Source organism: Brachypodium distachyon, chromosome 2, assembly GCF_000005505.3.
Source record: "Brachypodium distachyon strain Bd21 chromosome 2, Brachypodium_distachyon_v3.0, whole genome shotgun sequence".
Taxonomy (NCBI): domain Eukaryota; kingdom Viridiplantae; phylum Streptophyta; class Magnoliopsida; order Poales; family Poaceae; genus Brachypodium; species Brachypodium distachyon.
The window spans coordinates 48,905,839-48,925,633 of NC_016132.3; the positions used below are offsets into that span (position 1 = coordinate 48,905,839).

Sequence of the window (19,795 nt, forward strand, 5' to 3'; positions counted from 1 at the left end):
CGCAAAGCGTATGTCGCAGGCATTACCGGATTTATAATATATGCAAACGGAAAGTCTTTCCCGAATGCGTGACGAGTCCTCCCTATGGTCCTCTCAAACAAATTGTCCCTAGTTTGTGCCCTCCCTTTCTTGGGTAGCAGCAGCCAGCAGCCAGCAGCCAGCAGCAGCGCTCGCGAGCTAGGAGCAGGCATGTGCCGCGGGTTGGCGCGGTTGGTGACCACATCTGATTGATAGGAACGGTTGGGTTTAGGGGTCGGCGCGCCGAGCCGCACCAACCAGGCAACCACGTATCCAGATACCTTAGCCGCCGGCCGGCCTAGGGGCCTCCTCCCTCCCTCACCCGCGCCGCCGCCGCCACCGGAGAGGGTGCCGGCGAAGCCGCGCACGCCCAGGAAAGACGGCGGCGGGGCGTTTTCCTCTCTCGTGCGGGGCTGCTGCAAGTGGCGCGGCACGCGGCGGCGAGCTGCGGCGAGGCACGGCGCGCGGCGACGCGCTGATGGCGGCGAGGCGGCGCGTGTTGCAGCGAGGCGCGTGGCCGCGGGCGTGACGGTCAGTGGCTGCGGCGCTCTGGCGGCACGTGTCTTGGTGGCCTGCCGGGCCAGCTCCAGCGGCGGAGCGCCTGATCCGGGGAGGGCGGCACCGGAACCGGTGCTGGGCTGGGCCCCGGCGACGTCATGCGTGGTGGGGGTCGTGCCTTTCGGCGGGGGCGCCGCTGATTTGGGGCTCGGCGGGGCTGCGGCCCTTCGGGCGTGTCCCCCGATCTGGCGACGGTGGCGCGTGCTCCGGCGAGTTGGGCGGCGTGGTGCGGCGGTCGGCAGGAGCGGCGGCAGCCTCCTCGCGGCAGAGGCGCCCCTGTGGTGGCGGCCGGGAACTTTGAGCCCGCTCGGGGCCCATCTGGTTCTTGGGTGGGCCTACTGTTCTTGACGCTGCTCCAGGTGCGAGTGGAGCCTGATGTGCTGGAGCCTGCACCGTGGTGGTGCTGGAGGCCGGCCAGGCAGCGGTGGGCTGGGTCCTCACCGTCCAGTCCCCGTCCCGGTGGTGGTGAGATGGTGCGCAGCCTCCTACTCCTCAAACGACGTGGATCTCGTTTCTCCACGGAGATGAGGCCAAAAGGCGGCTCCTTGTTGCGTGATGGGCGTCGGGGCTGACGGCAAGGACGGCGACGCCCGCAGGCGCCGTCCCCTCCTTGGAGGCGTCGCCATGGCGCTGCCCGTTCTTCCTTGCCTCGAGAACCAGGGGAAACCCTTTATTCGCTCTTCGGATTAGGCGGCGACAGCACATCCATGTTGTTCCCCTCTTGGGGGCGTCGTCTAGGTGGTTCGTGGAGTCCTTGGTGCGACAGTTGGAGTCGGTCGGCCACCGCTCGGAGTTTGGGCTTCCGGGGCGCTATGTACGCCGTCGTCGAAGCTTCTTCTGGGTCGACGCCTCCTTTGGTCAGGTTCGGTCCTGCCGATTTCTCGTTGACTCTTAGGCGTTTATGGGGGGGCGGTGCGTTGGCTTGTGCCTTCCCGGAGTTGGAGTTGGTCTCGGGAAGTTTCCCTCTTCGGTTGTGACGCGGCTTTGAAGCTCGTTGTATCGCTCCCTCGCCATTCTTGTCGGGAGACGATACAAGGCAAGTTCTTGTCGTTGTTGTTGTATGGTGTGTTGTAATCCGTGTGGCGTTGCGTTCGTATCGTGTAGCCTTTTTGCGTTGTACGGCCGTCTTGGCCTCTTGGCCACTTCATGGTGTTGTAACTGGCTTTCTGGCCACCTCCTTCTTTAATCGATGATGCGTCCGCTGAGTCGCATTGTTGAAAAAATCCGCGACGTGAGTCATGAACTGCATAAACTGATTACGCCAGCCGGGACGGCGCGGCAATTGATCCATCGATCGAATCGAGCCGCGGGCCGCGCTCGCGCGCTGGCAGCTAGTCAGGCGAGGAAAGGGGCGAACGGCGACCTGTGCCCCTGAGCAGCATCACCCGGATTCCATCCGCCTGTACGCATCTGCTACTTGCGTGGTATTCACTCCGTCCCATAATATGAGACGCGCACGCCTCCCTATATCGTCAATTTAGCTGACTAAATATAAATTAAATAATTAAATAATTATATCATTAGAAAGTTCCAATCTAACGATGTAAGTTTTGTTAGAAAACATGCATATTTAATTTTTTAAATTGAGGTACGGAGGGAGTAGCCAGGCCCGTCCGTTCGCGCTTGGCCGCCACCCCGACGTGACCCGACGACGCCCTCGTCAGTAGTAGACAGTAGTATAGCCCAGAATGTTGCCAGTTCGTCGCGTCCTTTCGCCCGCGCTAGGGCTCATCGCTCCGTTTTGTAAATACTCCTCGTATGTGGCTAAGATTCCGCGGCGTCGACCGACTAATGCAGCTACGGTGACTGAAAGATCAGAATCGGATCGACCGGTGCGCTGTCTGTGGCATGGGTTTGGCTTTGCTGTGTTGTGTTGTTCCGTTCGCGCGCAGGCGCGGCAGTGGAAAGAAAGAAGAGAAAAAAGCTGGGAGTGAAAGTACGCATCGAAGCATGGCAGGGCTCCATGCATGGCTTTTGCTCCGTGACGGACGTGATGTTTTTGGCCCCGGCCGGGCTCCGGATATCGCGAAAACTCGTTACGTGGTCGCGTCTTGTCGATATGCTCAGGTGAACCCAGAAAAGGGCCTCCAAAAGGTGCACCACGGTCACGTGTCCGGAGATAAATTAACCCGTCGGCTCGTGTGTTGCTGTTGCTTGCGATGAAACCTCTGCTGCCGAGGCTGCGCGCTCTGAAACCTGCTGTCTGAAAACACCCATGCACAGACGCTCGTGAGTTGAGTTTCTCGAATGTAGGGATTCTGTGGGAGAATTATCTTTATATTTTTTTTCGAAAAGATAACCCTATATAGCCATATATCTGCGAAGTAAATTTGAAAACAACTACTTTTTCGGACTTTATATTTTTTTTTCGAAAAGATAACCCTATATAGCCATATATCTGCGAAGTAAATTTTGAAAACAACTACTTTTTCGGACTGTCACTAATTTATTACAACTTTATACTAAAACCTGCGACAAGTAATATGGGTCGAGGGAGTACTAAAATTTGCGGTCCCTTTTTTACCCTGCCAGTGAAGTACTCCTACATCTATTCGGTATTATTGTTGTGAAAAGGGTTTTTCTATTCAGACCATGGATCCTATTGTATAATCTAACGCTTATTACATCAAAGCCAATCCAAGGGCCAGAAGAAGATCCAAGCAGTCAAAAATAGAAGCCCCATTTTGTTGGTTTCCCTCGTGTCCCCGATCGACCATTTAGCATCAGAAAACGAGGAGAATCACATATCAACGTCTGGCAAATTAGTATAAAAAGCAATTTTCCGTACGTTGTCAACCCCATTACTAGGACGCCGTTGCCATTTGTTTATTGGCTGCTTGATTTATTTTTTCTTGAATCCCACTCATAGTTATAAGTTTTTGTTTCAACATTCAATTATCCTCAATTCCTCATCTCCGAGCCACTTGACGTGGTTAGTTATGACTAACCACGTAATCGACTCGAGTATACCCGTTACGGCCCAACTAGGGTCTCATAAAGAAGCCTATTACAACTTCAGGAGTCCATATGCCAAAGATTGCGATTCAAGATAAGAAAGTTTAATTAGAATATGTTCTCTTCATTGTAACCGACTTGGACTCAACTTGAGATCTGAGATCCTGCATATATAAAGGACCAGGAGGGGGAGCCAAGGAGCAAAAACTTAGCTAGAAGCCGCCTAGACGCACTCGCCAGATCGAATCTGTGCATCTAGCCTCCGCGGCATCCTTTGTAATCGACTCATCAATACAGATCAGACAATCAGAACGTAGGGGCATTACTTTCCAAGGGCCTTGAACCTGCGTAAATCGTGTTTCCTGTGTCCTTATTTGCCGACGAGTTCGTCAACACATACACTCGAAATCTTTCCTAGATATAAGTCCACTAATATGGACATCGTCGAAGTCCCAACTTCGTCACCACTCCTTGTATAATTCTAATATCTATAAGTTACACTAAAATTTGGCTTGTAAGCATTCAAAGAGTTCAATTTTAGGCAGTTGTGCAATTTCTGGTGACGTGTGTGTTTCAAAAAGAAAAGAAAAAAGGGGTTTGCTATTAAGAAGTTTCATATTATTTTTAATTAGAGATCAGTCGTGCTTGGCCGTCGGATTTTAATCCAATGATAGCACGTGGGAGAGAAGAAAATGGGGGACGGCTTTCAAATCTTAATCTAACGGATTTGATACGTCAACTGAGATTTAAAACATTTTTCTGAAAGATCAGACGATTGAGAAATATGCACACACAAAAAACAACAACTAAGAAGTAGCAAAACTTTAAAAGAAAAGTACTTTAGCACAATAAAATCTAGGAACTATAAAAATCAACATGCTTGGGAGCCCTCCATCTCCACCCCTACTTATTAAAAATGACTAGCTAATTAATTGGAATTATAAAATGCATCTGTACAAAACAGCAAGACACGGCCTAAGTTCTATACTACTCTCTCCGTTCCAAGATTGGTACGAATTTGAATGGAGAATCTTTAGAACGGAGGAGGGAGCAGTGCGTACTGCGTGGTGCCTAGCTTGGGAACGGTGGGTGTGGATGCATGTAACGCCAGGCGCCAACCAGAACGCCCAATTAACAAATATTCCGCCGTGCGTATGAAGGCTAGCAGCTGGCCGGTTTGCCGCCGGCGGGGCGAAATTTCTTTTCTCCCCATGCAATTAGGAACCGGGGACGAAGCTCACTCGGTCACTCCAATACCCAGAGTGACAAAACGTCAGATTCAACACATGCATGCACGCCGCGATGATGCATGTCGTGCATCTCGTCTCTAATTAACCCGATGGAGCAAGTGATAAGCACAGTAGCTATAGCTCTCTAAGCTAGAGAGAATCTGGGAATAGTTTTCCCTTATAGTTTAAGGAGATAAAGAATCTAGGAGGTTAGGTAATGCCCAATAAACGGTTGGCGTGTAGGTCTACGGCCGCTAATAATCGTGGTCGGTACGTACGTGTTTTCTCCGTTTGTCTTTTCATCTTCGTGCGCGTGTTTGTGTTCGATCGTGAGCATCAGTTGTACGCACGTACGTAGTTAGGGACCGGACAAACATACGAACCACCGATCGATCTTATCCTTCTCCCGGCCGGCCCGTTCGTACGTACGTATAGCGCATCCTTTAGAGATCCGTAGTTAAGCAGTAGTACATGTACTCTCAGCTAGCTCACGATCGATCGACGTACGTACCATTCGTGATTTAATAATGTGTTTAATTTGCAGTACACTTACACTCGACGAGGTAAACTTATGTGTAAACATTGGACTTGTTTGGGTGATGGTTGGATCTTGGATGCCCAATTATTGCCCACCAATTCCGGACTGTCAGACATGCTTGGTTAATTACCCTTCGTTCGCGCTGGGAGTTAGACCTAAGTACTTTTGTATTTTTTTGAGAATTACACGTAACTTTTCAAATTCGAGAACCATTACAGGTACATCTATTGGATCATATATCCTAAAGATTACATGATAGTTTCTATAAACTTAGAATTACAATGAAATCTCTTGAAAACATTTTCTCTCCGTAGTATCATTCTTTGCAAGATGAAATACTACCAAGGCTTCAACATGGAGACTGCAATCAGACTGAAGCGGCAACATAGCCACTCGTATCCCTGCACGAACTTGACTACCTTCAAAGGTTTCAGAAAGCCCTTAAGTCGCTCATAAAAAAAGATGAGAAGCCGTGAGAGCGTTGAACGTACTTGTGCCGGGAATGATCCCCTAAAAGTACAGGTCGTCGAATCGGAAGATCTTCACCAGAATGCCAAAGAAGGATTCCGAAGTTATAAAAGATAAAACTAGCAAAAACACTACCACACACTGACAAAAACTTAACAAATACGTATAAACGGATCTGCGAGTAGACAAACCAAAAATCTGTAAGATCGGGTACACTGAATCTATGGTGACTAAAACTCTCTTACTCCGTGGCAACGCCCGCTGGAGCACCCCCACTATTCGAGACGATATCACAACCTCCACCGTCGCGTTGCCAATCAAAACCAAACAATTGATATAACCAAACACTTGTGGATACTTTTAAGAGTAATTGAGATTCCCCTCACCTCGCAGCGCCAAGACGGCGGCCAGAGGTGAGGGGAACGGACAATCTTCAAGGTGGCCGCTGCTAGGTTTTTCTTCGGAAGAGATGCCGGCCGGCGAATCTTTCTTTCGAGTTAGACATAAGTACTGGTAGAACACTATTTGGTTGCGTTTGTCAATTGCATGAACGAGAGATAGAATAACAGATGCGGCCTGGCCCATCTTCCTTTGCATTCACCAGCTGCCTGGGACAAACGGTCGAATTCTGTATTTCTTTGAAACCTAACATGGCTGAGAGATGCTTTGGAAGTTTGGATGGTATGCTGATGCGGTTCACGAAAAAATGAACTCGTATGGACGACCAATCAACCATAACTTGCATCCAGCGCACGGGTTCTGACGGAGGTTCACGAAGTATATATGCTAAAAAAAAGAAGAAGAAGTATATGTGCTAATGCTAAACATGCCTTTGGTGCTGTTTTGCAGTTTCGCACACCCGTCCAAGGAGATCCGTACAGGAAAGGGTTGGCCTACTTGAGTCATGATTGGACGAAGCCGATTGACAAGAGCACAGTCCTTTTCTTTTGGGGAATAGCACTGCGCTTTTCACTTTGCGTGTGGCGCGGTGCAGCACCTGCAGTGAAGCACTCTGAAGTCTGAACTCTCAACAGCGGCAGGAGGATCTAAAGGCAGTCATATGTGCGATTAATTTGGTACAGGGGGATCGAAGAGGTCTCAAAAGGATAACTTATGATAAGGAAAACGTGATCGGTTTCTGATCAAGTCCGGAGAAACGATTTGTGAAGCTGTGATTTACCTGGAGTTGGGACGACGAGACGGACGGCGCCGTAGCACGGCAACCAGGTTCTCAAGGGACACGACATTGATTTATCCACCAGACACTAGCATTTGCCTTATTGGCATAGGCCGGGCCTCGCCTGTAGCATGTACTGCCCCGGGCCGTAAAGGGAGAATGAATGAACGGGTCCGGCGGTTTTGTGGTACTCCATGCATTGGCCCATCAGGAAATTTCGATGTCTGATTGCACGGGCGGGTGCCGCTTCTCTTTCAGTCGATCTTATATTTGCTCAGCATTCAGCAATATCCTTTGCGCGGTCTGTACTTTTGTACCATGTACATCATCAGTCCATCGAAAATAAAGCCTGTACGACCCCATCTCATTCAATCGTATTACCACGGATCAGTCTGTACATTGTACGTACGACACATTTGATATCCATCAAAATGATGGCGGAATCCGTATAACTCCATCTCTTTTAGTTGCAACGCACATCGCCATGTCCGTGCTTTGTGCAATAGATCCTTTTTTTGGACAGTTGTGCGATACATCAATCTGTCAAGAAATTAACTTGGAATTTTACGTACGCAGCTTCTGACCGTACGTGTTACAACTTGCAACAACCAGCCCTAAATCATCACTGTTTCTTTACTTCAAGTCGTCTTACGTGGTGGTAACTTTAACCGGACGAACTTCTAGACGACTCCGGCGCATCGCTCACCGTCGAGGGAAAACAGCAAAAACCGTGAAACACGGGCCGCTCTCCAGCGGCTAGGGTCCATGAGTCACGCGGTCAGGCCCAAGGTCGATCTCGGCGACTTGTTCTGTGCTCTCCTTTGCCAGCCCATGTATAATGTGTGGAAAAGCCCAAACTGAAGTATCTTTCGGCCCAATTTTATACAGAGCCACTCCTTTGGGCGGGAGGCGAAGAGCGCAGCATCTCATCAGCAGACCAGCAGCCATCGTCGCCAGCGGAAGAGGGCAAAACAGCCGCCCCCCGCTCCGCCCGAAGCGTACAACAAGGCTTCCGGTCGTAACGCGCGCGCCCGAATCCAATCGAGGCTCGGCGCAATTGGAGCCTCCCGGAGTCCGGTGCTTGCGGCGTGGTACGCATGGATTCGCACGCGATGGCGACCGGGTTCCCAATGCTAGGGTTCCGAAAATGTTACCGCCCAATCGAGGTGAGTCCCTGAAGCACGAAAGTTTCTGTTTCTAGACGGGCTTATAGGTGATTTAGTGTGATTCTAGGTTGATCACTGAGAAAAATCAGCCTGTGAAGTAGTAGTTCGTATCTTTCCTGTTACTCGCAGTAACCCAGCTGCGTGAATAATTCCGGACTATGTGTTGGCATTTGTGGTAGGTTACCTTCCAGAAGGTGGAATTTAGTATATGCACGATAGGCGTGCTGATGAGCATCAGATTCAAGAAGTAGTGTTGCTGTGATTCGTGAAGTTTGTCTCATGCGAAATCTAAAACTATTGCTACGAATTAAAAAAACATACTGCATGTTGACAAACTAAGTACTCCCTCCATCCCATATTAAGTGATTCAAATTTGCCCAAATATGATGTATCTATGCCTAAAAAGCGTCTAGATACATGTAATAGAAAGTCACTTAATATGGGACAGAGTGAGTACTTTATTGAATTGTGGTACTGCTCGGCTTATATGTGTAAAAGCCATGATGAAAAGGGGTGCCTTTTCAAAACAGATTTAAGTGGGTGTTGAGCAATCTCATCTCAATCTCGACCATTGGTAACAAGTCAGACAGTTGATATGACCCTTAAGAGTTAACGGACCATCACCACCAATTGTTTTCTTTATAGCAGCTGATTGTAAGCATGTTATGATATACAGGTAACTTAAATATTTTCGTTCCAAAATATATAAATCTTGTGTAGAATTTCATGATAGCAGTTCTTACTTCTTAGAGTTGTAGATTACACAGAATTTGTGTGAACTGCTTCCAGATATGAAACATGCAAAATCTTCAGATTTTAGCATGGCTTGGAATGAGAACATTAGATTTTACCCTTTTTTGTTGACATCATTGGTTTCAGGGCTTCATTTTGGCTTAAACAAATGAATATGCCTTGGTAAAATATGAAAATGCATACAGCCTTTTGCAAGAGGAAAAGAAAAGTACGCGGAATGGAATATGGTTCTTCAGTTTCCTTACCTTATTGTTTCAACAACGGACGAGAACGTAGATGCCCAATTTGGTTAAGAAACAAGAAAGTTTAGTACGTAGATTCCATACTTTTTGTAAGCGATAGGCTAGGACAGCTTTCCTTGAAATATCTATCCTTTTACAGGTTCAGTTTGTTTGCATCATCTTGTTCACATGACTTGTACCTGGCTTGGGTCACTTTGTCTGGCTTCAGTAGCAGGTTTACTTGTACTGTCACTGAGCTATAATTGTCTGGAGGTTCTCCGGTGTTCATGTTTGTAGTATATTTAAGGAATTCTGCACCCTAGACATGGGTTGTCTGTTTATGATTATGTCTGTATTCACCCTAGGATTGCAGAGCACCTCTAAAATCCAGTTCAGCCACTTATTCTGCTATTCTATTATTTCTGTTTGCACCCCAGGTTCAAAACGAAATTTCTGGTTTGTATCCTTGTTTTCTGTCATCTCTTGGTTGAATGAATCTTTACCACCTTTGCCGGTTCCCAACCAAGTTGTCGATACATTAAAATCTAGCATTATACTGCTTTAGTTCTTGAAAAATGTTATGGGTTAAGGTTCTGTGAGTTAGGACCACCGTGGCACACAAAGATTTTCCGCAAGGTTGAAATAATCATACTAGTGATCCATTTCTCATGTCAGAGTCAATGTGGCTCATGCACACAATCACATGCACGCTCTCATTCTTAGACATGAAACTATGCACATGCACACATGGAACATTATCTTATTAGATAGAAAAACAACAAGCTTTCTCTATACTAGCAATATGCATGCTTTATCAAACCCCATTATTATTGCTCATTGGGTAGTATTATGTGGTTCTGTCCATCAATAATAATTGCTCAGATAGTCCACCAAATTGCTATTTGGTGCAAATTGGTTTCTGGTGTCAGCTTAGATTTTTATGTGGAAGTTTCAGGACAAGTGGAGGGTATGACGGAAGACAAGGCATGTTCTCATGCTTGATAAATTTAGTCCAGGCAGAAGCACCATGGAGATTGTTCTATAGATAGCTACATTATTTGCATTTTTTATGCCATAAAAGATTGCCTTATGTGGAATTTTACTGTTTTGTTTGATTGCCTGATCTTGTTGTTATTTGTTCAAGTTACAAGCGATATAGAAAAGTTGTGCAGTCACAGCTCTGCATTCGGTTATTCATTAGTCAAGAGATATTTCTTCCATGTGGCGTGTTTCTGTGGTGTTTGTTAGCATTCTTGTTTTGTTTTTTGACATGTTTGTCCTTTGGCTGTCATTAGTACTGTCAAAGATCTGGGTGAAGGTTATTTTAACAAGTTTAAGTAAAACCTCATGATACCCTGTTTTGGCTGGTGTAATTTTTCTCTCTGTTTTCACCATTGAGAAATTGCTGATTGTCTTTGTTGGCGATGTGGGCTAACTATTCCATTCTAGTGTTAGGATTTATTTTTGTTACCTTTCTTTTGTCAACTTTGAAAGGCCTATGTATTTTTTTTAGTGTAGTTGCGCTCCATAGTACTCCCTCCGATCCATAAAAAGTGTCACCCACTTAGTACAAAATTTGTACTGACTTAGTACAAAATGGGCGACACTTTTTATGGATCGGAGGGAGTAGCATTTAATTTGTACATTTTGCTAGATCATAGTTGAGAATCTGCAAATTACAGTAGTATCTAAGTAACTTGCAATACTTGTTCATGTCATAATTTCCCTTTTTTCTTGTTGGACAGCACCTGCGATTCTGTACATCGGTTGAGGCAGACTGGCAGAGTGCTATGTTAATGAACATAGTTGCAACATATTGTTTGAATTTATCATTCAAAAGCTTATGGCAGAGAAGAATTACTTATGTCTGTAGTTAAGAAAATATTTCCTTTTTAATGTATAGAGTTAAATTTCTAAGGCAAACTATTAACTCCTTTGGCAAGCTATACTAAGTATATACTTATAGGATGACATGACCCATGTGGCTCATATAATCTTGGATTGGCCCATGTGGCCGTAACTCTGTTGCATATAAAAAAATGCTTGCCAATTGCAATTTGGAAGAAGATGCAATGTTGTGAATAGATCTCTTCTTAAAAAGAAAATTGTACGCTGCACAAATTGAGTTTGAGAAGCATGTGCAGATGTATTTAATTATTTATTTTCATGAGAGTGAATTATTGAAGCATTGGAGGGATAATACATAATAGCTGGACATTGGAGCCCTGAAGTCTTATGAGTTGTTTAGTGCATTCGATGAAGGTTATAGCATGGCGATGGTTTGATTCTTTTGCTTAAGCTTGCTATCATACGCTATAGTGTACTCTTAAGATAAGCTGTACAGAAGTATGAATATATCTGGTAGAGTTTACCTCTTCTATCTGTCACATTCTACATTAAAAATTCACTTGTGGCTGTAAAGGTCAATAGTGATGAAAAAATACTGGAAAGGTTCTCATGTGTTTCCGCTTCAGATTATTTAATTTACACTGCTTCAGAGGATAGATTCGCTAGCTTATAAAAGTGGTGATTGTACATTTCAAGCAACATGAGGGTGCACCTTTGTCATTATTGTAATCGGTTATCAAAACCCAACAGGCAAAAGTAGTGAAAAGAAAATTCTTTCTGCATTCTTGGTGGCTCTGGCTCCTTAATTTACAGTTTGGATACCCAAAGCTTTCACTTTTCCTAGTGGTTTTGTTCCATCATTATGATGGATCATATAATATGATTTTTTGTACTTGTTTGATAAACACAAGTTACGATGATGAGTATTTTGCTACTGCATCTACCTGTTTTCTTGAAGAATTCATATAGCCTTGTAGGTTGTAGGGAGCTTTTCTGACTTCTGACTGGCAAACACTATGGTTCTCTAGGACACCTTTTCTTTACCCTCCGAACAACCAACAAATTCTGCATCTTTTAATCAAACAGGCTATATTGGAAATGTATAACGAGGCGGCATTATAATAGTCATTATTATTATTATTATAAGAGGATCTTTATTGTAAGACTGCATTTATAATTACATGTGGAAACTTAATAGTTTTATGAAACATAAATTCAAAATTTCCATTGTATCTGCTGCCGCAGTGTTTGGGCTACAAAGTAATGATGCTCCAACTGGGCGATATATTTGTTTTATTTGTAAAACCTTAAGCAAGAATATTATTTCTCAATGATTTATCTAATAATCTGCAGCTTTTTGGCAGAGTTCAAGCAATCCATTACATCTTTTTGACTTCAATTATGGAATACTGCTGATGCGCCTTCAGTTAATGCATTAGAAAATAAAACCACTCCTTATCAGTTTCTCGGGACTGCCTTATTCATTATGATCTTGTGACTGATTTGCAGCCTCTTGCCATGTAAGTATTTTTTCCCCGTGTATCAGAGTCAACTGGACACTGTTCAAGCACTGACACAGTGGCGAATGCCCTATTCATCCCAAAGCACCGGTGAGGTCTCACGCTGTGAGGTATGATTTCCATCATTGTTAATTTTTCTTCGTTCTCACTAAATGGTAGTACTATTGTCTCCTGGTAATAATTCTTTCATATTATGTACTCCCTCCGATCCTAAGTTGTTGTCGAAATATTACATGTATCTAGACGCCTTTTAAGAATAGATACATCCATTTTTGGGCAAATTTGAGACAAGACTATAGGATCGGAGGGAGTATTAATCTTCTGCACACTGTAAGTGTTTAGGTGTTATGTTGATACCTTGTGTAATACAGTCAGTAGATAAAAACTGAACCTCAGTGCAATACCCTTTCTTCAAACATTATGATGGTTGATCAGGATGTGCGCAAATACACATATCGCGGGAAGAAGTTCTATACTACAAAAGAAAAAGAAAAACATTGGAATGAACCAACCGGCTCATCCTCCAAGGACTCCGCCATCGCGTGAAAGACAACTCCGACAAGAAAGGAATTTGGCCGAAACTCTCATCCGTACTCTAGGGGTTTTGCACTACCATTAGTCACTCCACCAGTCGGACACAATTCTCCTTGGTAGGTGGTGCCAAAGCTGTACTCCCCACCAAGTCGAACACCGTTCCTTTTACGTTTAGATGCTTCGCGAGGCCACGCCACTTGCAGTCAAATCAATAGTGTAAAGAAGTAAATTCAACAATATTTGAAATTTGACCTGCACCCTTTGGCTCATTGCCATGCCTGAAGCTCAAGGGGCCACTTGTTGGGTACAACTATTTCCCAATTGGTGTTGTGTGTAAACCCTACGCGGCGTATACATGGCGAAGACCAAGTCAATACAAGTCAAATGAGTTCAAGGTGGTCCACAAGTCAACGAGTCAAACAATATGTCAAACAAATAAAAGATTGAATCAAAGAGAGAGGCCCAAGAAGAAAAAGGCCCCAAGAGGTGGAGGGATGAGAGACATGGTCCACCATTGACCACTCCTCATACCTAGTCCAACATGGACACCCTTTACCTTCTTGCCTCTCCTTTTTCCATCCCTCAAGGGCACCCTTGGTGTTTTGTCAATGGGCCTTGGCCTATATGAAGACTGCCAAGGTTGAGTTGTAACCATTCCACCTCAAGTGAATAAACCCAAAGGGAGAGACATATAGCTCCGAGGGAGCTCTGGTCTCAATCCCCGGGAAGTCCCACACGCCCTGGAGTTGAGAGTCGATGTGGTTTGGGAGGTTTGGAAACTCGCTCCATTGATGTAGATGGACCTATTCAAAAGAGAAAAAAAAACATCGACATCTCATGTTTGCTGAGTGTTCGACGATGACCTTCACATAATGCCGTCGTACTTGACCACTAACATCATGTTGCAACCATCACCTGTTGACATGCGCTAACTCTAGTGTTGCTCTACAATGACAACATATACGATGTATGCTTAGCACACATCTCTTGCTAACTCTAGCAACTTGGCAAAATTTAGTATGTGGTATGCATATCAGTAAGAGGTGAATAATGACCCCCTTCTGATTGCTACATGCTACGTTGCTGCACAGATCTCACCACACAATTGCCCCCCCCGCCCCCCATAAGAACTGCTGCATCATTTGTTGTACTTCTGCTGCGCACATCTGGCCCTGTTTGGTAGGTTCTCTTCTAACCTTTTTAGCAGCTATCAACCTGTATGTCCAGCTAAGGAAAATGTCTTGTACTCTTGCGTGCCCCTATTAACTTCTCATCTGGTGTTACCTGCCACCCATATTGCCTCAATTCCAAGATTCCAATTACTGAGTAAGGTATGTGTGCTGCAACACAAGTTAGCAAAAGGCTAAGGTTGTAAGGAGCTGAGACACCCTTTTTTCTTAACGAGCTTCTGGACTTGCTTGTCCTGTTCTTGGCAATTTTAGATTTCTACCTGTAGAACTTGGGATTGATTTAACTTCAACTGCAGTTATATGCATCCTTATTCGTTTGTTTGAAGTTGACCTTTAAAATTATTAGGCCCTACCATTGAGATAGGGTCGGGGAAGGCACTATTCTTGTGTAGGGTTCTTATGAATGGAAAAAGGGAATTTGGTACAACACTTGGTCAATGTCTACAGAAGTCATTTGTCAGACGCAGTGTCATGTTGTTGATTTTAACACGAAGTGCTGACGGCTGGCAACTGTTGATGTCAAATAATTTCTCCAAATAGGCGTTGTGTTAGAAGCAAGATGCTCCATGGACAATCATTGGAAACTCCAAATTTTTCGATTTGCCAAGACCCTACCAGTGAGCTTCCTAATTCAAGGAATCTTATTGGATTATTCTTGAGGTGTCCATGGTGCTAGTTTTCTTGACACTGATGGAGTTATTTGCCCCTGAAGCTGATGGATGCTTAACTTATGGTTTGTGGATACTTGAAGGCGATCTTTACAGGTGAATGGTGTTATTATCATATATGCTTGCTTTAATGGAGTCTGTCGGCTGATGGGAAATACTCTGCGCGCTCGGCTTATGAGGCCCACTTCCTGGCCATGATTCCGCAGCCCCTCCTGTGCAGAGTGGGGAAGATTTGGGCAGAAAGGAAGATCAGGGTTTTCCTGTGCTGTTGCTGCAAAATCGTATCTGGACGGCGGATAGGCTACATGCTAGAGGTTGGCGTCACGATGATAAGTGCTCCCTTTATGATCAATGCTTGGAAAGTGCTAGCTATCTGTTTATAACCTATCCCTTCGCTAGAGAGCTTTGGTTCCTCCTGAGCGATCGCAGCCCTGGCATTGCTCCTGTTGCCTTGTCGTCAACTACTCGACTTTGGTTAAATCCTGCTGGAGGAAGCTTTTGACGCTGGGTCTCTCTGCTGTTGCCAAAGACTGCTTATTTCCTCTGGCACATCTTGAAAGAGAGGGGTAGAAGAATTTTTGAGCAAAGATCGATGCCGGCGACCATTCTGAAGAGTGTTGTTATTGAGGATCTTTGCCTCCTGGGTGATGGGGGGTAGTCTTTCTTTCATTGTTTTCTGTTGAGCCATTCCCTTGTTGCCCTGATTTTTTTTTTCCGTCGGTGTTCTCTTTTCTGTATTTGTACTCTGTTCTCCTTTTCATCTAATACGAAAAAGGCAGTGCTCCTGCCATGTCCGTAAAAAAGAACAATAAAACACACAGTTCATAAGTAACCTGAAGCTAAATTTGAACTTCTAGGTTGCTGGGGCACTCAATAGGGGAGAATAAATCATGGCACGCGAGGTTACCTGCTGTAGTTGCTTTAGCTAATATATGCACTTCTCTCCTTTTTAGAAATCTTGCTTTAGCTAAGTTAGCTTTAACATTTTTAGTAACAGCAATGTACTTAATTCCTCTTGTCATGAAAAAAAGTGTGTCAGATCATCATGATCAATGTGTCCCAGGAGGTTACGCGTCATGCACAGTTCAGTGATTAAACTATGCCACAACTAATGTCTTATGCAATATGCATACTCTCTTTTATTCAGAACTTGCCACATGTCCGCTGAGTGTCTATCAATGGGCATAGTTGATCTCATTCAAAGGGTGAGACTACTTACATGGGGGGTATACAGGGCAAAAGAACTAACTAAGCTAGGGCATGCATTCGAAGCTGGCCACAGAACTATATCTAGACTGCCACCCTCATAACTTCCTCTCTACTCTTCATCCTTTCTCCTCTTCTCTTCTGCACCAATCTCCTCAAAATAACGAGTATTCTTATATACCATTCACAACTCCAAGAAATCTTCTTGAGATACAACATATCTTCTCTGTCATCTTTTCTCTGTGGTGCATGCATTCATGTGCAACAGAGTTGAGATCGAAGCAAACACGGCCATATAATACTAGCTAGATCAAGGAAACCTATTACGTGCATGGATCATTGGAGTGAAAGTGAGGGCAAGAGATCCCATGATCCTATCTTCCAAACCAAACTCAACTGCCGCCAACATGTTGAAGATTTCTGCAAGAAGAGGGCAGATGCTGTCGCTACTAGTACGGGGCGATGTATCTGGGTTCCCGGGCCAATCGTCGTGGGTGCAGGACCATCAGGGCTTGCTGTCGCTGCATGTCTCAAGGAGAAGGGGGTGGACAGCCTTATCCTCGAGCGCTCCAACTGCATAGCTTCCCTGTGGCAGCTCAAAACATATGACCGTCTGAGCCTTCATCTTCCCCGGCAGTTCTGTGAGCTTCCTCTCATGCCTTTTCCTACCGATTACCCTATTTATCCCTCAAAGGAGGAGTTTGTATTGTACCTGGAGGAGTATGCTGCAAGGTTTGGCATCTGCCCCACGTACAACCACGAGGTGGTATGTGCAGAGTATGATGAGAAGCTTCTGATATGGCGGGTGAGGACGCAAGCTACAGACAGAATGGGAGAGGTTGTATATATGTCTCGGTGGTTGGTTGCGGCTACTGGTGAGAACGCTGAGGTTGTGCAGCCAGAGATTGATGGCCTCAAAGAGTTCAAGGGAACGGTTTTGCACACCAGTGAATATAAAAGTGGCCTAGCGTTTGCTGGGAAGCGTGTTCTTGTTGTTGGCTGTGGCAACTCTGGCATGGAGGTGTGCTTAGATCTCTGCAACAGCGGTGCACAGCCCCATATTGTAGTAAGAGACACTGTAAGTGACTTTCTTCTACATCTCTACCATTATTGTTTTTGCAATGTTATAGTCATTATACCCTGAACTATGTCTTACTACTTATATGCCTCCCACTATTAACCCTTGGCAAGAGATAGACCTAGACTAATGAGAGGAGGACCTCCCCCCTGGTTAATATTTATAGGTTATACTTGATGGGGTGCCAGTTTCGGCTATGGCGGATATCAGCGGCTTGAGTGTGCTTATCTCTAGCTTATCTACTTGAGGAAGGTCTGTGTCTGAAAACAATTAGTGTGCATCAAAATCAGGATTTTTCAAGGCCAGATCGATTCTTGCACCTGCACTACAGTTGGCTTTATTTATGTGCTGGTCAGGGTTAAGAACACGCCGTCATTGAGGAACTGGGAGAGACTCTTGCAGTGGAAGCCTTCTCTATTTCTGCCTCTTAGTCTTTGAGTTCTTTCCTTCTCGTGATTCATTCCACGCGCGTGTACCTGCAGCTTTTCTGCTTATCTCTATTTGTTTCTTGCACATTTTATTTTGGTTCTTTAATTAGTTCTGATAATAGTTTTCTTGCCCCAAGGATAGTGCAAAGAGCGTTCTCGTCTATACTTCCATGGGAAAACTATGGTTTGCACATGTTAGCCATGGGTCCCCGTCACCACCAGGAGAACATAGCATAAGTCTGTCACTTGGAAAGAAACATTAACAAAATGACTTGAGAACCTACCTTTCATGAGTCACGTCTAGGTGCATTCCTTTCTGACAGCTCTATCAGCTTTTAAAGAGCTTAGTGAGATATTTTAAGCAAGCTTGCATTTGTTTTTAAAATGCAAGCTGGGGTTTGCATACTATACTATGTTGGAGATAAGGGAATAAGTTTGGTCCGGAACCAAATGGGTCATGTTGCTTGTTGTAGCAAGCAGAAAGCAGACTTTTGGAAAAGATAAATTTGTCTGATTAAATTTATGATTCAATCATTAGTCCAAATATCGCATTGCTTTTTGTGCGCCCTAGCTAAGCTTTTGTTCATCGTTGGCAGGTACACATCTTGCCAAGGGAGATGCTGGGTAAGTCCACCTTTGGGCTGTCAATGTGGCTGCTTAACTGGCTTCCAGTCCACATGGTGGACCTGATTCTGCTGTTCGTAGCATGGATCAAGTTTGGGGATACTGCTCAGCTCGGGCTAAAGCGACCTACCATCGGTCCTCTCGAGCTCAAGTCACTCTCAGGAAAGACCCCAGTTCTTGATGTTGGCACATTTGCTAAGATTAGGTCTGGCAATATCAAGGTATGTTTCATATCACTGGAGTATAAACCAGCACTAAAGGGACTGCTTGAACTGGAGTCCTTAGATCGGTCTTTGCCTTGATTCAAGTACTGAGCTTCAATTTTCCATTGGTTCAACTGTGCAGGTGCGTCCGGACATAAAACAGATATCAGGACGACAGGTAGAGTTTTTGGACAGGCAGACGGAAGACTTCGATGCGATTGTGCTTGCTACTGGCTACAAGAGCAACGTCCCCTTCTGGTTAAAGGTACATCACATTCTTATAGCAGCATGCCTATTATATAATGGAGGGTATAGTGTTAGTCGCGGGGAATGAACAGGCAAATGTGTAATGAAAATGCTGCAAGAATTATCAAAATGAATCCAAATGACATTTAGATGAAAAAATGTTGTGGAACCTCTGCAAGATTTGATTGTGCTGTCATATGTCCGTTTATATTTTCTTCTGCATCCTGGCTTTGAAATGGGCAGGACCGGGAGTTGTTTTCGGAGAAAGATGGCTTGCCAAGAAAAGCATTTCCAAACGGGTGGAAGGGCGGTAGAGGGCTCTACTCGGTCGGATTCACCCGACGCGGTCTGATGGGAACCTCGGCCGATGCGAGGAGGATTGCTCACGACATCGAGCAACAATTGAGTGCCGAAGGGAAGCATCCGGACGTGCTGCTCTAGCTCCCATTGCTTTTGTTTGCCGCAGCGACAGGAGGAAGCGTGCCATCCATCTCAAGTTTGTGAATATATGTGTAGGTTTGGCGAGAGTGATGCCATATTTGCCGACCTCAACGGTGCAGTTAAAGTGGCAAATGGTGTAATGCATGTGTTGCATGCTGTGGTGCTTGCCTTTTTAGTGCTTGTATAGGGTATTTGTATTTGTTGATTTTTTTTTTGTGTTATTTGCGTTTGATGACTAACCATCCTATAGGCAGTTCTGTATCATCCTCGGAGGGGTAATATTGAAGTGCCCATGTTCGACAATCGGGCTCTGTTGGCCTCGACTGATCAATGTGAATCTAGATTGGTTTTCCGTGTCTCACGTTTGTATAATTGCTACGCCTGTACTTGCTCATCAAGTTTGCTCCAAAAAAAAAATACTATCTCGGGTTCTACTAAGTGACTCAAATTTGTTCAAATATGAAATATATTTATATTCAAAAAATATTTACGTACATGTAATATTTTGTCACTTAATATGGGACTTAATATGGGATGGAGGGACTAACACATGTACATTGCTTTTCGAGCTCATTCGTCAGGTTTGCTCAATCATCACTTGGTAGCTGGGCATCCGTTTTGTTCGCGTATCAAAAGCGAAATGACAGTAACTGATAGGGGGTTCAAATACGGTTTCATCTGAAACCGTACTAATTCGAACAGTAACTGATAGGGATGATTGGAGCT

At 44.9% G+C, this 19,795-nt stretch overlaps 1 protein-coding gene across 6 annotated transcripts; it reads left to right on the plus strand.

The window, feature by feature from the left end:
• The first annotated feature begins 7,849 nt into the window (after nucleotides 1–7,849).
• On the plus strand, nucleotides 7,850–19,463 carry LOC100839609 (indole-3-pyruvate monooxygenase YUCCA2). 6 transcript variants are annotated; one of them, XM_024458921.1, is made up of 5 exons: nucleotides 7,850–8,109; nucleotides 10,829–17,127; nucleotides 18,152–18,400; nucleotides 18,525–18,647; nucleotides 18,872–19,100. In XM_024458921.1, exons 2-5 carry the CDS (start codon nucleotides 16,381–16,383, stop codon nucleotides 19,067–19,069), a joined length of 1,317 nt encoding a protein of 438 aa, XP_024314689.1. In that variant the 5' UTR covers nucleotides 7,850–8,109; nucleotides 10,829–16,380; the 3' UTR covers nucleotides 19,070–19,100. The 6 variants fall into 6 exon arrangements, with proteins under 6 accessions (XP_024314689.1, XP_024314691.1, XP_024314692.1 ...); XM_024458923.1 differs by having other exon boundaries at nucleotides 12,296–17,127; XM_024458924.1 differs by having other exon boundaries at nucleotides 12,441–17,127.
• The last annotated feature ends 332 nt before the right edge of the window (nucleotides 19,464–19,795 follow it).